Below are 19,281 nucleotides of genomic sequence, written 5' to 3' on the forward strand. Positions count from 1 at the left end.
TTCATCAGCAGTTCGCTATATGCTTTTAATTTGCCATAGATCTAGCACTTAAGCTCTTCCCATGCTTCTTTTTCTCTTACACCTTTTTATTGAAGTATGCTGTGGCTGTAGCAGAACAAGAAGAGTTATGTTTTGTGCTAATTCATGCGAACATGTTTGCATTGTTTCCACTGCTTGCTTTCTGGATGGTTAAACAATTGGCATTCCATCCTGCCTCCTACAGACCAAAGTAAAAGGAAAAATGATGAGGCATTATTTAGCGTAGAAACTTTGAAGCCTGCTTAACAATGAAATATTCAACAGTCGGTCTGAATGGCGCGGTATTATACAGAAGCATGGGAAAAGAAAAGATAGGCACTCAGAAGAATTGGTTGATTTGAATTCATATTGACAAATTAATTGACATTCCAGTAAAGACTTTGAATGAATGAAGTCGTAAGTGGTAGCCAGCTATAAAACTGTTGCAACTTTCAGAATGTGTTCTAACAAAAGGCTCTTGTGGGCCCAATGTTTTCTGACAGGCAGTAGAAAATGAATAAGCGTGTGTCTGCAGTGACACAGAAGCCCACAGCTTTATAATAGGCCCTAGTTTTAGTGAAAATGATCTAGTAGGAAGGAGTGGGTGGAACTTGGAAGCAGCTGAAAGTAGGAAGTATTATTAATGCATCTGAATGGGAAAAGTATTTCTCATAAACTGGGTGTGAATCCAATTTTCTGTTCTGCTTTGGAGGACAGTTAGCACATGTGTAGCAGTACCCTGACATTCTTGACAGATCAAGCCTGAGGTTTCTTCATGTACACATTTGTAGTACCTGGTCCATTTACTTGTGAACTCTACAAACAAATTAGCTGAAGGCTGTGTGATATTGCAGGTAATATTCTTGGCCTGTACAGCAGACTACAGGACAGGCCTTTTTTCATGCCACTAAGTGCACCACAGAACAGTCTAAGAAGACTGATATGAAAGACCAGAATAGCAGAGGTGTCAAATATTGTGCCTGGGATGTGTTGACATGGCAGTGCAGTAAGAAGTAGCGCAGTGTTGCAAAAGTAAAACTGTCAACTTCTGTGATAGTTTTGAGCTTGCTATGCTTTGTTTCAGGCAGCCAGTCTCATTAAACATCCTCTCTTTGATAAGTACAGCATTTTTTCATACGCCAGTGGAAATGAACTCATTCTTTATGAGAACTGAAGTACGTTGCCCTAAAAAAGTGTTTCTATGCACAAAATCTGAGAAACACAAGTATGTGCAGGTTTAGGTAAAGGAAGTCTTTGAGAATTGAGAACTATGGTGAAATAAGTTGGCAAATTGGCAAATAAGCTCCTTTGTGCCCGATAAAGCCTTTTTTTTCTGGGGGGGGGAGGTATGTGGGTGTGGTGTTGGATGATTATGCCAGAGAGAGAGGCCACATGCTTATTTGGTTTTGGCTGCAGCAGTCCTAAGTAGAAGAGCTGTGTGTACTAATTCAGCTGTTTTATCTTGGCCTTGAGGGTTAAAACTTAACACTTCATTAGAACAGCAGACATTGGAAATAAATAATTTCCATTTATTGGAAATAAAAACAGTCTTCACATGGGAGCTTCTCGTACTGTTCTGCATGTGAATTTCTTAATTTTTGTCTGGCATTTTGGTGTCTGTTCCTTTAGTGGCTTTTTTTTGCTAGTTTGTTTACTTCCTCCCTTGTTCCTCATCTCACAGAGATCTCCTCGTTTATTTTCTGATGACCAAGTACCTGAGAATGTTGAGCAAAGGGCATGTCAGCTGGCTGCCCTCCTGGAGTCCAGACCAGCAGTGAGGCATCAGGTGACTACAGACCTGCCTGTCTGGTGTCCTGCATCAGTGCAGGATTCTGGGTACCGGTGACACGTGGGGTTAGAGGGATAGAAAAAATTCACCAAAATGCAGTGACCATTGCTGTACAGTCATGTGGTTAAAAAGACACAGTCAAGTGTATTTTGTGTAGTATTTTTATATTATTTGTCAGTTTTTAACTGTCTCCTTGCTTGATGAATGATAACATTTCTGTTTCTCAAAACACAATATAAACAATAAGGTAAGAAACTGCCTCTAATCTTCAGGGTACATGCTGAAAACCAGCTGCACTCCAGATCAAATCATCTCACAGTGGTCATTTACCAGTCAGTTGCTCAGATATTTTACTTGCTTCTGGAAGCAAAGAACATTCACATTTTCCAAGCAAAATTCCTGGATCTGAAGTACTACTTTTGTGTCCATACTTCCTGTATACTTATTTCCAATGGTAGAGTTGGCAGCTTGTGCAGATTTTCTTTGATTCCAGTGTACGCTTTTGTTTTGGTTTGGTTTTGCACTTAATTTTCTCTCCAGTGTGTCATCTTTGGCATATGGGAGCATGCTAGTTTAAACAGTGGTTTCTTGAGTTTCTAGTTGCTTGCCCTGTTTCTGTTTTCAGTTATCTACAACAGCATTTGGCAAACTGGAGAGTACTTTTGGAAAACACCAGCTACAGAAGTGATTTTTTTCATAATGTAATGTTTTGAATTAACCATCCAAAATCAAGCTCTCTTCTTGGGCTGGAGTATAAACAGTCCCAGAGCTTTTGCTGGTGGGCATGACTTTTCAAAGCCATGTCAAAAGGAAATTTATAACATTTAGGTCACTTTCCATTGCTATTCTTTTGTGAATGCTGTCTTTTCTGATAATTAAAGTCAGTGAGGCTGTTCTCAAGGAGGGAAGAGTGAACCTTTAGCTGGATTTGAGATAGAATTTGGGGACATGGAAGAAACCATGAAAGACTGGGTAAGGAGGCTAATTTAAACATATTAGCATCCATTTATTAATGGGTGACACAACTGAAGATCGTGGGCGTGATCCAAGGATAGCATGCTCATGTGTATTTCCTTACTCAGTTGAAATGATCATACAGAAATGAACATCTAGAACAAAGCATCTCGCTCCTACCTTTTGGGTTGTCTCTAGCACTTTTAAGCTGCTTTTGAGGGTGGAAAAGATTGACAGCGTTCCAATGCAAAGACAGAAATTATTTTTGAAACTGTCTAATTTCTGTGTAGTGCAGAATTAAGGAGGAGAGAAAATGCAGGGGAGATGGAGAACACAAAGCAGAGGAAAGGAGAAAGTGGGTAGGGCAGAGAGGAAAAAGAGGAAACAGATGTTGGAACGCTGCAGGCAATGATTGATTGTGATGTGGGATTTAAGGGAAGAAAACGAGCAAAATAGAGTAGTAAGGGAAGGAAAGCTTAGCAAAGAAAGACATTTTGAGAAAATGAATTTGATTAAATGATGGTGATCGTAACTACGGAAAATCTGTGTATATAGTAAATGGTTATATTTCTTTAAAGTGGGAAAGCCAAGCTATTTTGCGTTTTGTCCAGTAGATTTAATCTTGAGGCTAGGCTATTCTAAGTGTCTAGAAATAGCTGTTTTCGTGGGCCGAGCAACTACATTCGTTTTTTTCCTTTTTAGAATGGAAAACATAATTTTCCTGTAAAAGAGGGTCAGATATTTCAAATTTGCGTAACTTTTCTTTCCGGATCGTAATTTCTAGGAATGCACATTTACTACCAGTGCTATTTGTCTGATATTTCCAGCTATTGTTTTTTTCCTGATTTATGTGAGGTATCTCTTGGGAGATAGCATAATGAGCCATAGAGATAATGAGAGGGATATGTTGGAAGACCAGATTTTGGGTTCTCGTGTGAGGATGCCGTTTCAGAAGGATGCAACTTCTCAATTTGGGATTTATTGTTTGCTATTTGGTAAACAAGAACAGCGGATTGTTTTATATTGTTTCATTCTTTTTAGTGTGATATTTCTAATCCGCTTATGGTAAATTTTATGCTGGAAATTTGCTGCTAATTAGTGGCAACACATACAAGTTAATTTCTTTCTCTTCCATCCCCAAGGAGAGCAGGCTTTTGGTTTATGTAGGTAGAATATAGAAGAGGCCTCACGTGGCCTGAAATACAATCTTAGTGCCTTGGGCCAGTAATACAGAACAATGGGAGACAGAGGAGCAGCAGCAGAGGAAACTGATTTGGGATCTTTGCCAGTGACTGACTTGGTTGGTTACAGGAGGTTGGACATGTGTGGAAGTAGGTAACTGCTTCCAAATGGTCCTAAATAACTTAAAACCTAATAAAGAGCAAATTAAGAGTAACTTACTGTGCCTCACTAGGGAGAAGGTGAAGATACACTGGACATTTTTCTCCAAGTTTTCCTACAAGAGTCTTTAAGAAAACTTTTTTTGATGGTGGGCAGAAGGGCCTGAGTGTTTTTAATTTTCTCCTCTCTTCCCTCTGTAGCCATGTGTGATTGTTTTGATTTTTATTTTATTTTTTAGCCTGAGACTGAACCGTCTCGACGATTCTTTGTTGACCAGTGGGAGCTCTCCCTTAGCCTCCGTTCTTCTAATCGCCCTTCTTCACCTTCATCTGACTCTCTTCGACAGGTAGCATTAGCCTGAGCGTTGCAGGGTGCACTCAGCTGTGTTCGCTTGCTGCACCATGGTCCCACCAGCCAAGGACACGCCACAGGAGATGGCTAGGCTTGCAAAGCTTCACCTGCAGAATGCAATGCCTGTGCATAGTCATGCACAAATGAGAAGCCAGAGGCACCCTGTGGCATAGCTTGGTTACTGTCAGCCGTAAAGCAGTTTGAAACTAAACATAATTAACTTTTGGTGCAAATGAAAAGCTTGTGGTACAGCTCACTCTTAAATCAGGTTTTCTGAGCACTGATAGGCCTTCTGGCTTTGCAGTGAAGCTTTCTTGTTTTGCTTGCTGCTTTTGTTGAGATCTTGGGCCAAACTCCAGAATGTGTTTGTGCATATGTGCGTAATGGACAGCGTGAAATAAAAAGTACTTCAGCTTTCTGGAAAATCACTGAGCATTTGAACTAGTTGCAGTTGTCATATATAAACACCAGGAACTTGATCTGACCTAAGCTGGAGTGGGTTCTTCACCTGCTCTTGAAAATATTGCAGTATGTTGTATATTTTGAAGGCTTTTGCCCACGGGAGGAAAGATAAAATGCTTCATTTAAGACCCAGTATTAGGCCAGGCGTGATGTACAGGAAAAAAACAAAACAAATCAGAAACACAGAACCCCGAATCAAAAATTCAAAACTAAATTTCCCACACCAAATAGTCCAAGGTATTGTGAGTTAATTAACTTTTTAGGCATGGAACTTCATATATGCTGGTAGAAATTTAAAGATCCTGAAACATCTCCAGTTAAGGTTGGATGAAGGTTTCAAATCAAAACCTGTTCAGTGGAAACCTGGTTCAGCTAAAGGAAAATTTTTCCCATGGAAAAGCTTGAACTATCTTTTAAGAAAACTTAGAAAGTGTCAAAGGTTTCTGGTCTTTTAGAGGAAAATGAAAACTCTTGACCAAATGATTATGGTTGCCAGTTAAAGGACAATGTTGAATGAAGGGAAGAAAATCTTTCCAGTGGGCGTCATTTTAAATGCAATATTTGACAAGATATGGTGTAAGACATTGAAGGCAACTCTGCCCATATGCGTGTGCATGCATTAGCTGACGAAGAATATGGAACCTGGAAAATTTGGAAAGACAAAGCACGTGTTATTTCTTGCATATATAAATACTGTGAGTGCTCTACATTTTGGGGTGGAATCAGTAGACAAGTAGAAGTCCTTTCTGGGTAGAAATGAACTCTCATTACTGCAGTGGCGCCGAGCTTAAGGAATTAGGACTTCAGTGGTAGCAACAGTAATCTGTGATGGCTGAGCGCTCCATTTTCAAAATCCTTTTCCCCAAAGTACCACTCATTTTGTGGTGAATTTCATATTTTGTGATGCTTCCTATTGTTTTCATGTCTGATCATGTGAAGGTCTTAAACATTCCGGATAGCAATGTTAATCGTTAATGTTAATAACCACACCTACAAAATTTATGCTGTTTTGTTAGTTGTGGGAAGTAACTATTGTGCTTCAAACAAGTTCTGCTGTCTGAGTAAAGGGGGGTTGAGATACAAATTTAGTCCTTTTGTTCAGAATACTGTTATCCTTGGGTGTTTTACACTTGCCAGAAGCTGGAGTCTCTTTCTCTGTTTGCTGAGGAGACTCCAGCTAGAAACATTCATAATGCTTCTTAGTCTGGAAATGGAAAATTGCTTGGTGTGCTCCTTGATGCTCTGAGTCAAATACCTGGCATTTGCAGTGTGATTGAGCTAACGGAGACATAACCGCCTAATTTTCTTAACCGTGTAATTATTGCCAGCGGCTGTATTGCCTGTAAAAAAACACTTCTTCCACTCCTGCAGTGACTGAACTTGGCTTGCAAACACTCGTTTTGTACCATCTAAAGGAACAGCCAACCTGCTTAGATTTCTCAGAATACTGGAGGATTTTTAGGTATCCAAAGTTATATAGTCAGTCAATACCCATGATGGAGAAAAGCCTAGTCATAAAGCCATGTTCACAGCTGAACAAGTATATGTTCCAGATGTATGCAGGTATGGCTTTAACTCATTGGATGAGGTTCTTGCATCTTTTTTTCATATAAATCCCTATGTATTTTTAGCATTGGAAGAAATCATATTTTTGAATACCTGCTCTATGAATGCTCTGTAAATGAATTCCTTCCAATTGCTAAGCATATAAATATGCTGTTGTGATCAGCATGTTGTGTTAGACTATGTAACATCTTCTAAAAGATCTTTGTTTCTGATGCCAATTTTACCTGGAACCTAAAATCTTAACCTATATTTGGCCTCGTCTTTGAGAAGTGTCTATGCTCAGGTTTCCAGGGGCAAAATACTCTACAAATGAAAATAAGATCTGCTTTCTTCATCATCATCATCATCACCACAGTATTTCTAAAGCACTTAAAGAATGCAAAATGCAAGCTGTCTTTTCCGTTGTTACAGTTGATCCTGGACCATACTGGTGATTTCTGATGATGCTAGCTTTGCTGTTACTACTTGTCACTTCATATTGTCCACTGTCCTGGCATGGTTTGACCTCTCTGCACCTTTTCACCACCTAACCTATTGTCATTTTAGTCATTTTTTTAATTTTATTTTTCTTCTTTTCTCACTGCCCTATTGTTTTATTCCACCCATCTGGTAGAAGTATATAAAGATGTACACAGGCGGAGTGAGCTCATTGGCTGAGCAGATAGCCAATCAGCTTCAAAGGAAAGAGCAACCCAAAACCCTTCTAGACAAGAAGGAACTGGTAAGACGATGTGCAGAACATGATGCGTGTTTGTGATTAGATGTACCGTAGAGCTGAAGTATTGTGAGTGTCCAGTTGTTACTACTACTCTTGGAATCTGTCATAGCTTCGTGAAAGGCTTCATTTCTCTTTCTCCATCCACCCTCGCTCTTGTCCTCATTTTCCTTGCAAAATGTTTTAATCTAATCTCGGCATCCAAGAGTTACACATAAACATTTGAGAAACTGCTTGTTGTATTTGTGAAGATGTGTTTTATCCACTGGGGCTACATCTGAATTAGTGTTTTCTGGAGGAGATACTTATTTTGGTAATGTAGGTCTAAGAATTGCTCTTTGAGGGATTTCTAATGGTTTTGGCTTTCCATCATATGCCTCCTTCAGTCATTTATTGCAAGGTCATCATTAATAATACTGGTGTCCGCTCTTCCATCCAGAGCTTATTTTTACTCCTGACATATGTAGGCATGGCATCCTAGGACCTGCTTCTCTGGACAATAAGGTTAATTTTTGGTGTCCTGGTTAAACCTGTGAGTTGTGTCCAAGAACTGCAGCATCCATGAGTGAAAAACTACAGCAACCGGATGCTCCTGTATCTGCATAATTCAAGAGAGAATGTGACCGTGCAATCTTGGTGAGGCTGGATACACACAAATTTAGCCATGCCTATTTCTGTCTAGGGCTCGCTCAAAAAGGAGTTCCCCCAAAACCTGGGAGGCAGTGATGTCTGTTACTTCTGCCGCAAGCGAGTCTATGTGATGGAAAGGCTGAGTGCTGAAGGCAAGTTCTTCCACCGCAGCTGCTTCAAGTGTGAATACTGTGCGACGACTCTGCGCTTGTCATCTTATGCCTATGATATTGAAGATGGTAAGAGAAAATGCCTTTTTGTCAGAATTCTCTTAACTGTCCTGGAAGTTTGTCTAGTGGTTTCAGCCCTTTCTTCATTCAAAAATTCCTTGGTGAGTTAGGGAAGAGAGTAACTTCCGATCCAAAGACACCATCTCTCAGACAGTTGAAAATGGATTTCCTGTGGCCAGGTCATACTGACAGCAAAATAAGTGAGCTGTTAGGAATTAATTTAACATAATAACAGCTGCTAGCATGCAAACAAACAAATAATAGTTGGGGGCTTTAAGACAGTTTGGAAGCCGAGTTTGAAGGCTAGACTCTCTACTTGTATTTCAGTACTGTCAAATGAGGAAACTCCTTAGTGTTTAATACCACTTAAGAGAAAATGACATGTTGGAGACAAATGCAGTCAGCTTTTTCTTCTTGAAGACACCACAACTGTCCAACTCTGTAGGTTTATTTTAGATGTACTAAAATAGGAACTTTATAATCAGGGGCTGTGATAAAAGCTCATTACAGACAAAATTCTGTTTATATAGTGAAAAATGGAGCATCAAAGTTGAGAAGAGGTAAGTCAATGATAGATAGATATATATATATATAGAAAGTGTTGTTGAAGTAGATACTGGAGATTCAGTAATGACTCTTGTTTTCTGTATCTGAGACTGAGGAGGAAGGAATATGATTACAAAACTTGCTGATGATTCAGTTACACAGAATCTAATGTGCTAAGAATTACGGGAAGCTTCAGATATACGGCACAAATCTGAGAAACAGGGCAATATGGCAGCAGAGGAAACTCAATGTATCAACAAAATGTGCATGTTGAAAGAAATTGAAATCACACATCACTTGTGAAAAGTAATCTTCTAAGAGCAGCAATGTGTTGCATTCTTTGAGCAGTGATAGGCAGAAATTTCATGTTTTCTGAAGAAAATATATGAGGAAGTATCTCAGACAAACCTTTATTTCTATAAGCAGGTATGCCTTAATTTTATTCCACAGCTGCCATTTATCTTTACTCCTGTCTCAATAGGAAAATAAATGCAAAATGTTGTAAAAGTAGTGAGAGGTTAGGTGGAAAGGATTCCAGACATGATGGTGTACAAACCAAAATAACAGGAAAAAAATGTTAGTACCGATAGTTTTCCCCACTCATTGAGGCAAAGATGAAGTAAAAATTATAAACTGATATGCCACAGGATGAAACTCCAGAAGATTCTGTTGCAGATTGAAATGTTATAAGATTGATAGGTATCTGCTGTATGTAACTAGGAAGAATATTTTTGCATATACTGGGCAGAATAATGGCCATGGAAATGCCATCTAGGTTTAAGGGACAAAAAGAACCAAGGTTGTGTATTGATGATCTGTTATATAATGACTTTAAGTAATGGATTTGCTCGGTCACGAAGAGTTGAGGAAACTTAAAATCATCAAAGCCATCTCCCAGTGAGGAATAGAAAACCCATTATTACTTGGCCAGTAAAGTTCAGGGGGAAGGTCAGCAGACTTGGCATGCGAGTTTAAAGGGGCCAGTGATAATTTTGAGATCGGCATCTTAAAGTAAAAGCTTCATCAGTAATCAAAGTTTGGGAAAAAAGCATATTTTGAGCACTGCTGTTATTTTGGGTGTTCAGAAGTAACTAAGTTTCTGGTCACATAACTAGCAATAACAGACAGAGCTCCTCTGTCAGCTGTATGGGCTGACACAGTTTTTGCCACCAGATTTAGTGATCCCCTCTGCCAGCAAGCTGACGTACGCATTTATGGCCAGGTAGTTCACAACGGAGCAAACAAAAAGCTCGGAGTTTCAGCACACTTACAGCGTTGATTCTGAAATGATATTACATGCCTATCAGTTGCCTATGTATATAAAGCAGATACGGCCAAACAGAAATCTGTGGTATCCCATCTGATCTAATAATTGTGGAAAATTTAGCTTGTGTTTCATTCTGGGTTTTCTCTGAGAGAAAAAACAACAAAGCTAGACACGCATTGTTGCTATTCATCCGGCTGTTTGGACTGATGAGCATTCTGCAGTGTTGTGCAGTCAATGTCTGGTTTTAGGCTTCAAAGTCCGAGAATTTTTACGTACGACCTTTTCTGTTGTTAGTCTCTTCAGACTAGCTGAAAGAGCAGTTTTTGGAAAGAGTAAATATTGAGATGTTTATTGAAGCAGAGACTTCTCGAAAGACAGGGTTTGTCACTTTTCCATCAGAAAACAAAGCATTGTGCAAATACCAGCCCAGAGAAACTAGAGGATGGGGCAAAGGTCAGAATACAGGTTTGAAATGCATTAGTAAAATTGTAGGAAAAGTATACGAGTAGGGGATGCTGTGGGCGGCATATAGCAAGCAGGATACACTGTCAGCGGCACACTGGAAGATAATTATGTGCCATCCATTCGCTGCTATTATTATTATTATTAGTGTTAGGGTATTACTAGTGCCGCTTTGGCTTCCTGACAGTGTTCAGATACTGGTGAAAACCCATGTAGGCTTCTGGGGTGTTATTAAGCCAGTAGTATCATAAAAGGTCTTAATTGTGAAAATGAACCATTGGTTGATTGTGCTTTCCACAAGTAGCCACTGTGCATTTTTAGAGATTGTTCTTTGGGAGTTAACACTGTCCTCTCCCACTTCCCTCTGCTGGTTGTATTCATTCTTGCTTTTTCCAAAAGTGCTTCTGCCAGCTTTTCATGTGATGATTTCTTTGTTCCTAACACACTGCCGCATTGTTAGCATGTGATACCACACAAGCCTCACAGCTTTGCTTTGGTGTTTGATAGGATTTTAAGCTAAATGGCTGTCAGGCACCCAATGAAAGGAGGAGGCTAGCTAGGAAGGGGGGAGAGGAGGGCTGGAGTTAAAACTCAGATAGTGTTTGCCTTCATGTATAGTGAATAAACTAGATGGAGCAACAGGAATGGCAGCGGAAAATAAGTTGCTGTGAAATGGACATTTATATTGTGCTAAACTGCTCTGTTCTCATTGCTGACCATCATTCGTGTTTTATCTGCAGGTAAATTCTACTGTAAGCCTCACTACTGTTACCGACTCTCTGGTTATGCTCAAAGGAAGAGGCCAGCAGTGGGTCCTCTGTCAGGAAAGGTAACTCATTATTTTCATCTAATGTGTCATGTTAATAGGCCTAGATTCTTAACAATAAAAAAAGTAAATATGCTAGGATTTTCCAGAAAGTAAAATGCAGAGTGCACAGTTGCTTTTTAATGTCATGAGATCTTGCAGTTCTATAAATTTTATTTAAAAGCAGTTCCTTTAATTACCATTTCTCTTTTCATGGTTCTTATTTTAAAATAATATATTGTCCCCTTCAGAACAGGATTTTGATTTGTTTTCTTGTCAGCTGAAATACTTCATCTATGCAGAGACTAAATGAATTATCTTACCAGTTTTAGTTTTGCTTTGTTTCTCCCTGGTTTTTCTTAAGATCAAACAAATTATTTGCATTTCTTTTGAAAGATGAAGTTCTACCCCACTTGCACAGGCTGTGAAGACCTGCCTTCATTTCTGGAGGTTTTCTGTGTGTTGATGGGAACTGTGTGGATGGATAGGATATCCCTGTTTCTGTACTATTGTAATGGAAGAATTTGTGCTTTAAATAGAGAATGAAGACCCAGTGTGTAATACAGAAAGTCTCCCAGCTTTTGTTATTACAGTCCTAGGCACTCAGTTTGCCTCCTCAACCCCTTTTTCAGTACTTTTGTATGCTCTGAGCAAACTATATGGTAGTCTTTTAAGTTCTGTTAAGCTTGCATGCTACAAACTGTCCTTCACCTTAAATTATATTTTCCTTTGTGGTAGTGCTTGTCTTTCTGCCTGTTTCTCAGATTTTATTAGTACAAGCTGAAGCTATACTCCTCCTTTTTGGAAGGAAAAGGGAGCCATCCCAATATCTGTGTCATACTTCCTGCCAAAAATAAAGACTAAAAATGTTACTTGTTTTATTTCCCAGGTGAGCAGATTTCAGGGCCCTTATTGCTTTGACTTTCTTGGATATCCAGCTTGTTTTTCAGAGCTTTAATAAAGCCGTAAATTGAGAAGGAACATACTTAGTTCAGACCTTGCCTTATGTGTTGATTAAGGGGTATCTTAATTGCAAGAGGGATGTCTGCTTATTTCAAAGAGTTCAGTACATATACTTACAGCCTCGTGTGAAAAAAAAGAGTATTGCTGGGGCATTTTCAGTTTTAAGATGAATTCAATTTCCCCCACATTCTTACAGGATACCAAAGGACCTGTGCAGGACGCCATGGCAAGTGATGGGAGTGGACGGGCAAACGCCATCTCCGCCTCAGCAGAGCGGGCCCCAGGTAGCTCCGCTTCCTTCTTTAGCAGGGTGGTGCAGTACTCTCTCGGCCTCTTTGACAGAGTTAGGGTGGCAAGCCAGCGCCTGCAAAGCACAGTTTCCTCGATTGGGCACCAGGTAGCCCAGAACCCTTTGGACTCCTTTTTCATGTGTCAGCTGATGGCTTTTGGGGTTCCCTTTCTCTATGTCCAGTCGGAAGTTCTTGTGCAGATCCTAGGGGAATTCTGTGGGCAGCCTGCTGACCAGTAAAAATTCATGTGACCCAACTTTGAGCTGTATAATTTGTGTGATTTTGGAGTGCTGTGTGAATTTTGTGCATTACGTGAAAGTCTCAATATATTATATTGCACTGTGGCTTCGGGGCCTAGATGTTCTCGGTCCTTTCAAGGACATCATCTGAAAGAATTCCAGGAAAACACAGATGCTCAGTTGAGGGTCTCCTCTGAGTTGGCCCAGATAAAGAGCACTGGTCTGTAATGAATGCAGCTCAGTGTGAGAGAAGTTAAAAGTTCTGATGCACTGGAATAACTCTCAAACTGGATATCTGTGTTTGCCTGAATTCTGGGTGTGGTTTCTTGTTCTCCCAAGCTTCTCTTCATTCATCTGGTACTTCAGTGGGAAAGATCCCATTATCTCTGGATTGTGTCTCCTTTGGAATTCCGGGTGTCTCTGACAGTTAGTGGGATCAGATTCCTTAAACCCCTTGGATTTCATGGTGTTGGCAGGTCATGGTGCTTTTCCCTCACTGCCAGAATCTGTGCTTCTCCTAGCCGTCGCTTTGGGAATGGGGTGGTGATTGTGTGTGTCTTACTGTGAAGTAATTTTGCCTTTTAACTTGAAATTCTAATTCCTTCTAACATGGGAGAAGTGTCCGTGCTACAAATGCTCGTTTGCCCACCCCCTAAGTGCTCATTCAGTGATGTCAGGAAAAGGAAAAGATTTGATTCGTAGTATTTGTTCCAGAACACTATGGATAAACTAAATCAGCTGCTTTTAAAGAGAGAGCATACTTAGAGTAACACTTTGCAAACACTTTGTTTGACTTTATGTATGCAGTCCAAACTGAACTCTTAGTGTTTACTGTTGATTCCTGAAGTGTAGTTACTTTCGCAAAATGGAGGAAAGGGAGAACGTATGGAAGAATGACGTTTGCAAAATGCTGTGGACAGGTGGGATAACTGCAGCATTTCTTGTGCAACTGGATAGACTTTAAATTGCTTTCTCTAAAGCAGAATAGATTTTCTTTTTTTTTTTTTTTTTTTTAGCTGGGACCTATTCTTTAAGATGAATGGAAATAAAATATTTCTCGGAGCATAGGGCATCTGATGTGAGAATAAGGTAGTTTGTGGAGGGAGGCTGTTGGTGATGAGAAGTGGAAGAAGGAGAGTTTGCCTATATATATCAACTGGTTTATCAGAGCAGTTGCTGGCAGAAAGTCTCCTTACTCTGATTTAGTCCTTCCAACTGATTAATTACTTTTATAAATGAGCATTCAGTAAATAGCATTTAAGTGAACACTAAGTAGAGCAGCAATGGGCCATGGTTTGCTATAAACGTCTATAAATCAGATACAAATAACCTATAAATCACATGTTTCCATCTCTCCTTGTGTAGTGGTGGCACAATCCTGTAGCAGAACTGTAGCATTTCTAGAGAAGTAAAACAGAACAGACACCATTTTATCAAATGGCAAAACTTGAAATTTAGGGCTCCTTCTGTTTGCTTTGTGCTTTTCTAAAGCAGTGTGTAACAGTAGCATCATTTTTAAAGCTTTTGGAGCTTTTAAAGCTTTGCCTCATGCAGTGCCCGAAGTGCATTAGAAGGTACTCAGCTTAGCTGGGTCAAGCTAGGTCATCTTTAAGGCAGTGTAGTGTGGTGCATTCTTGTGTGTGCATGGCAGAAGTACATTTAAAGATGGCAGGGTGAGCAGTGCCTCTGCCGTTCACCCCCTTTCTGCTAGAAAAATGCCATTGGTGGGTGGGATTTCATTTGATTTGTGAAGCAGTTTCTAAGTATATCTTAAAACTACTGGCTCAACAATGGTTAAGAAGTGGGAGGAGGCTAAATGCAAAGTACTTTCAAAGCAGAGTCATTAAAGACAGGTCAGTTCTTTGGTGGCATAACAGTCATGTCCTGTAGATACCTACCTTTAGCTCCTGTTCTTGCTGGGTAGGTAGGTCAGGAAACCTGTGATGTGTTTACAGTTACATGTGATTTGAAAAAAACAAAACAAATCCTTTTGAATTACCAAGCTTGATAATACAGTGGAAGAATAGGATATTGTTCCTGAATAATCTAAAGGAATCTATAAGATTACATCTCAGTAGAACTCCTGACTTTGAACTATCTGTGTATATGCTTTCTTGCAAGTTTTTAAGCTGTTTGTTGACGAGACTATAGACATTCTGCTTTCCCTGTAGAACAGGCAAACACCTTGAGCAAAAACCTGTCTGAAGTGGGGTAGGGGCAAGGCTCTACTTCAACCATCTGGTAATATCATCTGATACAGGTCATACATCTGGAAATGTTTAACCTCCATTAAGGCAAGTGCCACCAAATGAAATTTGACAATAACAATTTCAGACCCTGAGGTCTGACCTAATCCTCAGTGGTGAGGCAGAGCTTGATGTGAAGTGTAAGTTGCCTGTAAAATGATTAAGTTAAAAAAAAAAAAAAAATAAAATGCACAGGCCTGATATTTGGTGGAGATGTAAAGATAGCTTAGAAGGCAAAAGGAAGGTGTACAGCAGAAACAGCAATTAAAGAACATACGAGAAAAACCCCCGCTGTTCTGAAATTTTCTCTGAGTTAAATTCAGCCCTGAAGCAAAGTGCTTGTTCAGTGAGCTTTATGGTGACTTGTGCAAGGCCTGCTTTTTAGTTGCCATGGAATCCCAAATGGATATAAATTGCATGAGTTCTCCCCCTACACTCACAGCCTGTTTTGCTATGCCACCAAGTCTGGCTTATTCTTTTTTAGCTAGTTTAATGCTTAAAATGTATTCAGCCACAAAATAACATTCAGAAGGTTTGGTCAGATGAGGTAAAGTTGGTCACGAAAAGCACTTGTGATGTGTTACTAACCTGATCGGCATGGATTAACTTTGCTAAAGATGTCAGTCCCTCACTGGGTGACCACACGCTTAGCGGTCACTTAATGCATTTTGGCTGTCCTCTCTATTGTGATGGCGATGGTTGCAGGGCGCAGTCTGTGATCAGGAAGTTGAGGGTTTTTTAGCAATCAACTAGAATCACCCTTCTTGCGAAGGTTTTGCCAGAGGGCCTGCGTGGCATCTTACGTGGTGGTTACAAGGGATGTTCCCAGGGAGGTTATGGTCAGGCTGGCTCTTGCAATGTAGATCAACCCTTCAGTTTGGGAAGTGGCAACAAGCTTTTGAGTGATGGATGCCATTCTCTCCAGGGACGGGAAGTCGGGGAAAGCTGTTACTGTGCTTTTGGTCCTGCTGAACTGTGGCATGCTTGTCGTAGATTCTGTAACCTTTCTCTGTACCCTGTCTGCCTGTTTTTCTCTATCTTCTGCATTTGCCTTTGTGCCAAAATTGCTGCTGTTGCCAAGAGAAAAAAAAATTTGCTTTTCAACTGTCTCTCCCTTTGATAATCTGTAACTGCTGTGTCTTGAATTTTTTTGAATATTATTTACGGTACTTTATATGGTTTTAATGTGCTTTCAATGCAAATGCTGTTTTTATGTTTGTTCTAAAGGTCTGTAAGAATATATTTCTGAACTTTCAGCTCTTTCTTGACAGATGGACTTGGAACAGTCTTCACCCCTATCAGCTTTATGATATGCTCCTTGGGGTGACTTTAGCCAGTGATGTTTTGTTCTAAGATGTTTCCCGTTTCAGGCTTGTGTTCTCACAGCAGTATGTTTCTGTCCCTATAGGCAATAGGGAGTTTGTAAAGGAAAGAGCTGCTAGGGAAACTCATGCTTCAAAATGTACAGCAATAAAAGGCAAGTCATGAGATCTTTGCAGTAGTTACTTGACCTGTGAAATATTTAAGAAGCCAAATATAAGCCATAGTATGCAAAACTGATAAATGCAATACAAAGTAGAGGCACTAGGTCTCCTGCTTTAAAATCACAAAAATATACGGTGGATATGAGACAGGTATGTAATATGAAAAGTTAAAAATCCTCCTATGGATGTGCCTTAGGTTTTTTCAGGGAGCAAAGTTCTGAGCAAAGCCCTTCACATTAGACTCTTAGGCAAGAAGTCTCTTGTATATAGCAAGCAAAACTGGACTTTACATGAGGAAGTTTTTTGCTGACTTCAGAGCTAGAGAAGGGTGGCTGCTTCCTCTGAATGGCATGGCCTTTACAGTAAACTATTGGAGCCACATTCTCATAAGGATCTTAACTGTCTGCAGTTTTCATGAATCTTTATGAATGCATCCAATATTATTTGCACACAATTCTACTTCTGTGTCTAAGTAGGAATACATTTTATATGTATTTCTGTATGTAAATAAGCTTCATGTTCATAAACATTGCCTCTTTATGGTTCTGTATACATTGAACATGCCTTACTTGTGAAAATGATTGAGCTCGAAGCAATACTGTTTGCTTGTGCAAACAAACATATCTTCATGAAATCCTTCACCTGGTCACTTCTTTTCATTACAATTCACATTTGGTTTTTGTTCTTGTTTTGATTTGGTCTGTTTTAAACATTAAATTACAGAAGATAGCAGCAAACTAGTTCGGTGACATCATGTGCTGTTTGTGGTGCCTTCATTTTAAGCCACTGAACTGTGCATTTACAAACACATCCATATCCTCCCTCCCCCCCCCCCCCCCCCCCCCCCCCCCCCCCGCAAAAAAAGAAAAAAGAATTGCATCCATATTTCAGGATGCACCACCGAACTGGGAGGAAAGAGAATTCCTCTTGTACTGTGCCTTGAATGCTGTCTGTTCTGTTCGGAGGAGCCATGGTGGTGTGTTTTGCAGGACATGGCACATAATACTGAACCCTTTTATGGGGTTTCATAAAACTCCAGAGAGATCTGATGCAAGATTTATTTCTCTCTGCTGGAACATTTAAAATATAAACTTAAGAACCAGACCCTGTATTTTTGGAAGCTGAGAGTGTGTGGGTTGCCTGATTAGGACCAAGTTCAGTGCCCAGTGAATCATCGCTGAATAGCAAGCCAGGAATCTCTGTTAGGATAACTGCTTGACTGTTCCCAGTCCATCATGTTCCTTGTCAGTGTTCTTATCAGGATTTGGGTGGCTTTGGCGCAAAGAAAAGGAGAATGCTAAAGGACCAGCAATTTGAAGTCCAGAAAATTTGGAAAGGCGAAGGTGTGATGGAAAGGTTATTTGTTCTAAAGAGCGGAGGTGCAGCTGACCTGATAGACTTTCACGGAAAAATCCTGAAAAAAAGTTTTGGGGACCGAGGAAGCATATGCAAAATAGCGATGTACGGAGTTTGTGCTCATGGCTGGATCCTGCTAAGAACACATTTTCTTGGGGGTAACTGGGCTCCCGATTCCGCCTTCCTCTCTAGCTTTCAGACCTGTAGACTTGTGCCACTGGAATATTTGTTTATTGTTTGTATGTGTATATTCTGGAGGGTGATATGAATTTTTCTGGGCACTTCAAGAGCTTCATTGAATGTTTTTGTGTCTTAGAAAAATAGTATCAAGTTTGTGTGAAGGAGTTGGGGTTTTTTAAAATTGTACAATTAAAATGCCTGGTTTTTTTGAAAAGTGGAATCTGAGAAATAAGCAGTTTGAGATTGTTTCCCTCAGAGAAAAGGAGGGAGTGTGCATAAAGTAAGCTTGGTGACAGATAATGTTCAAGTGAGAAGATTAGTGCTCAGAAAGGCTTCATGTCTCCATTGTACAGGCTCTTTGAAGATTCGGGTTTATGCTGTTGTTCTTAACCTGTTTTTGTTTTGGGTGTGTGTCTCTGAATTATGTAACACGTGGTTTTCCTGTTGCTGTGAAATCAAGACGTTATTTGTTCAACTGTGTGAAATGTTCAAGGGAATAAATTCCAAACAAACTTCAGGTTTCTGAGTTTTTCTTTGTCCTCCCCCTTCTCCCTCGACAGGTTGCAGGTGAGAGATGCCGTGGGGGATACAGAGTTGGGGGAGAGTGGAATGGACAGGTCTGGCAAGCTCGAATGCAGGAGACATTTTGGGGGGCTCCAGGGCACGTGCTGTCTGTCACTGCAAAGTACTCTTTTTGGGCTTCTTATGTGTCGTGTTTTTAAAATTTTGCCATTGTGTTGTGGTTTGCTTGGAGTGCAGGGCGTACACTGCACAGACAGCATGACTTATTGCTGTAGAAAACTTGCTAAGCACCTCCATACTAAATATTCTACGGCTTTGGCAAAGCTAGCTTTGGGTAGACGCGCTGTCAGTGTTGTGGCTTCACTGATTTTGGTCGATTTGGGAAGTGGTTTTGTGTGCCTTGCTGCAGGTCGGAGGTCTCTGTCGCACTCTGTGAGGAAGGCAGTGATACCCACATTTGAGGGGTGAGGAGGAACGTGGGCGAGTGCGGGTCACCAGCCGGGAACAGGGAGGCGTAGCCTTTGCGCATGGTGTGACAGGTAAGCGGACCAAATCTTGGCAGGATTTGGTTCCTCTTATTGGGATAGCAGCAGCTGTGATGATGGGATGTTTCGGTGTGATGCAAAGGCAGAAAATGAGTAAATACAGAGCCTTGTAGCCCAATCCTGTGTCTTACGTTCTAGCTGGACAGTTATCTTCTCTCGGGAGAATGGCACATGAGGAGATGACCTCCCTTCCTCAAGACTGTTGAGAGACTATTCTGTAAGGTTCTCAGCATGACAAACGGATGGAGTTGGGTCATAGTTTTGAACTGCATTTTCCAGTTCTCAAAAATATATTGGATTAGTCTACATTAGGGACTCAT

General features: G+C 40.3%; 1 protein-coding gene across 5 annotated transcripts in view; it reads left to right on the top strand.

Annotated features, from left to right (window-relative positions):
* MICAL3 (microtubule associated monooxygenase, calponin and LIM domain containing 3) overlaps positions 1-19,281 on the top strand; it is a 166,249-nt gene that overhangs the window by 83,328 nt on the left and 63,640 nt on the right. For 3 of the 5 annotated variants that reach the window (XM_075440824.1, XM_075440799.1, XM_075440816.1), the window contains exons 20-25: positions 1,700-1,804; positions 4,341-4,448; positions 7,095-7,202; positions 7,879-8,065; positions 11,072-11,160; positions 12,296-12,383. In XM_075440824.1, the coding sequence (XP_075296939.1) occupies positions 1,700-1,804; positions 4,341-4,448; positions 7,095-7,202; positions 7,879-8,065; positions 11,072-11,160; positions 12,296-12,383 (685 nt within the window). The remainder of the gene's footprint in view (positions 1-1,699; positions 1,805-4,340; positions 4,449-7,094; positions 7,203-7,878; positions 8,066-11,071; positions 11,161-12,295; positions 12,384-19,281) is intronic. The other 2 variants (XM_075440806.1, XM_075440833.1) reach the window with 1 other exon arrangement.

Source organism: Opisthocomus hoazin, chromosome 1, assembly GCF_030867145.1.
Source record: "Opisthocomus hoazin isolate bOpiHoa1 chromosome 1, bOpiHoa1.hap1, whole genome shotgun sequence".
NCBI classification, from domain to species: Eukaryota; Metazoa; Chordata; class Aves; order Opisthocomiformes; family Opisthocomidae; genus Opisthocomus; species Opisthocomus hoazin.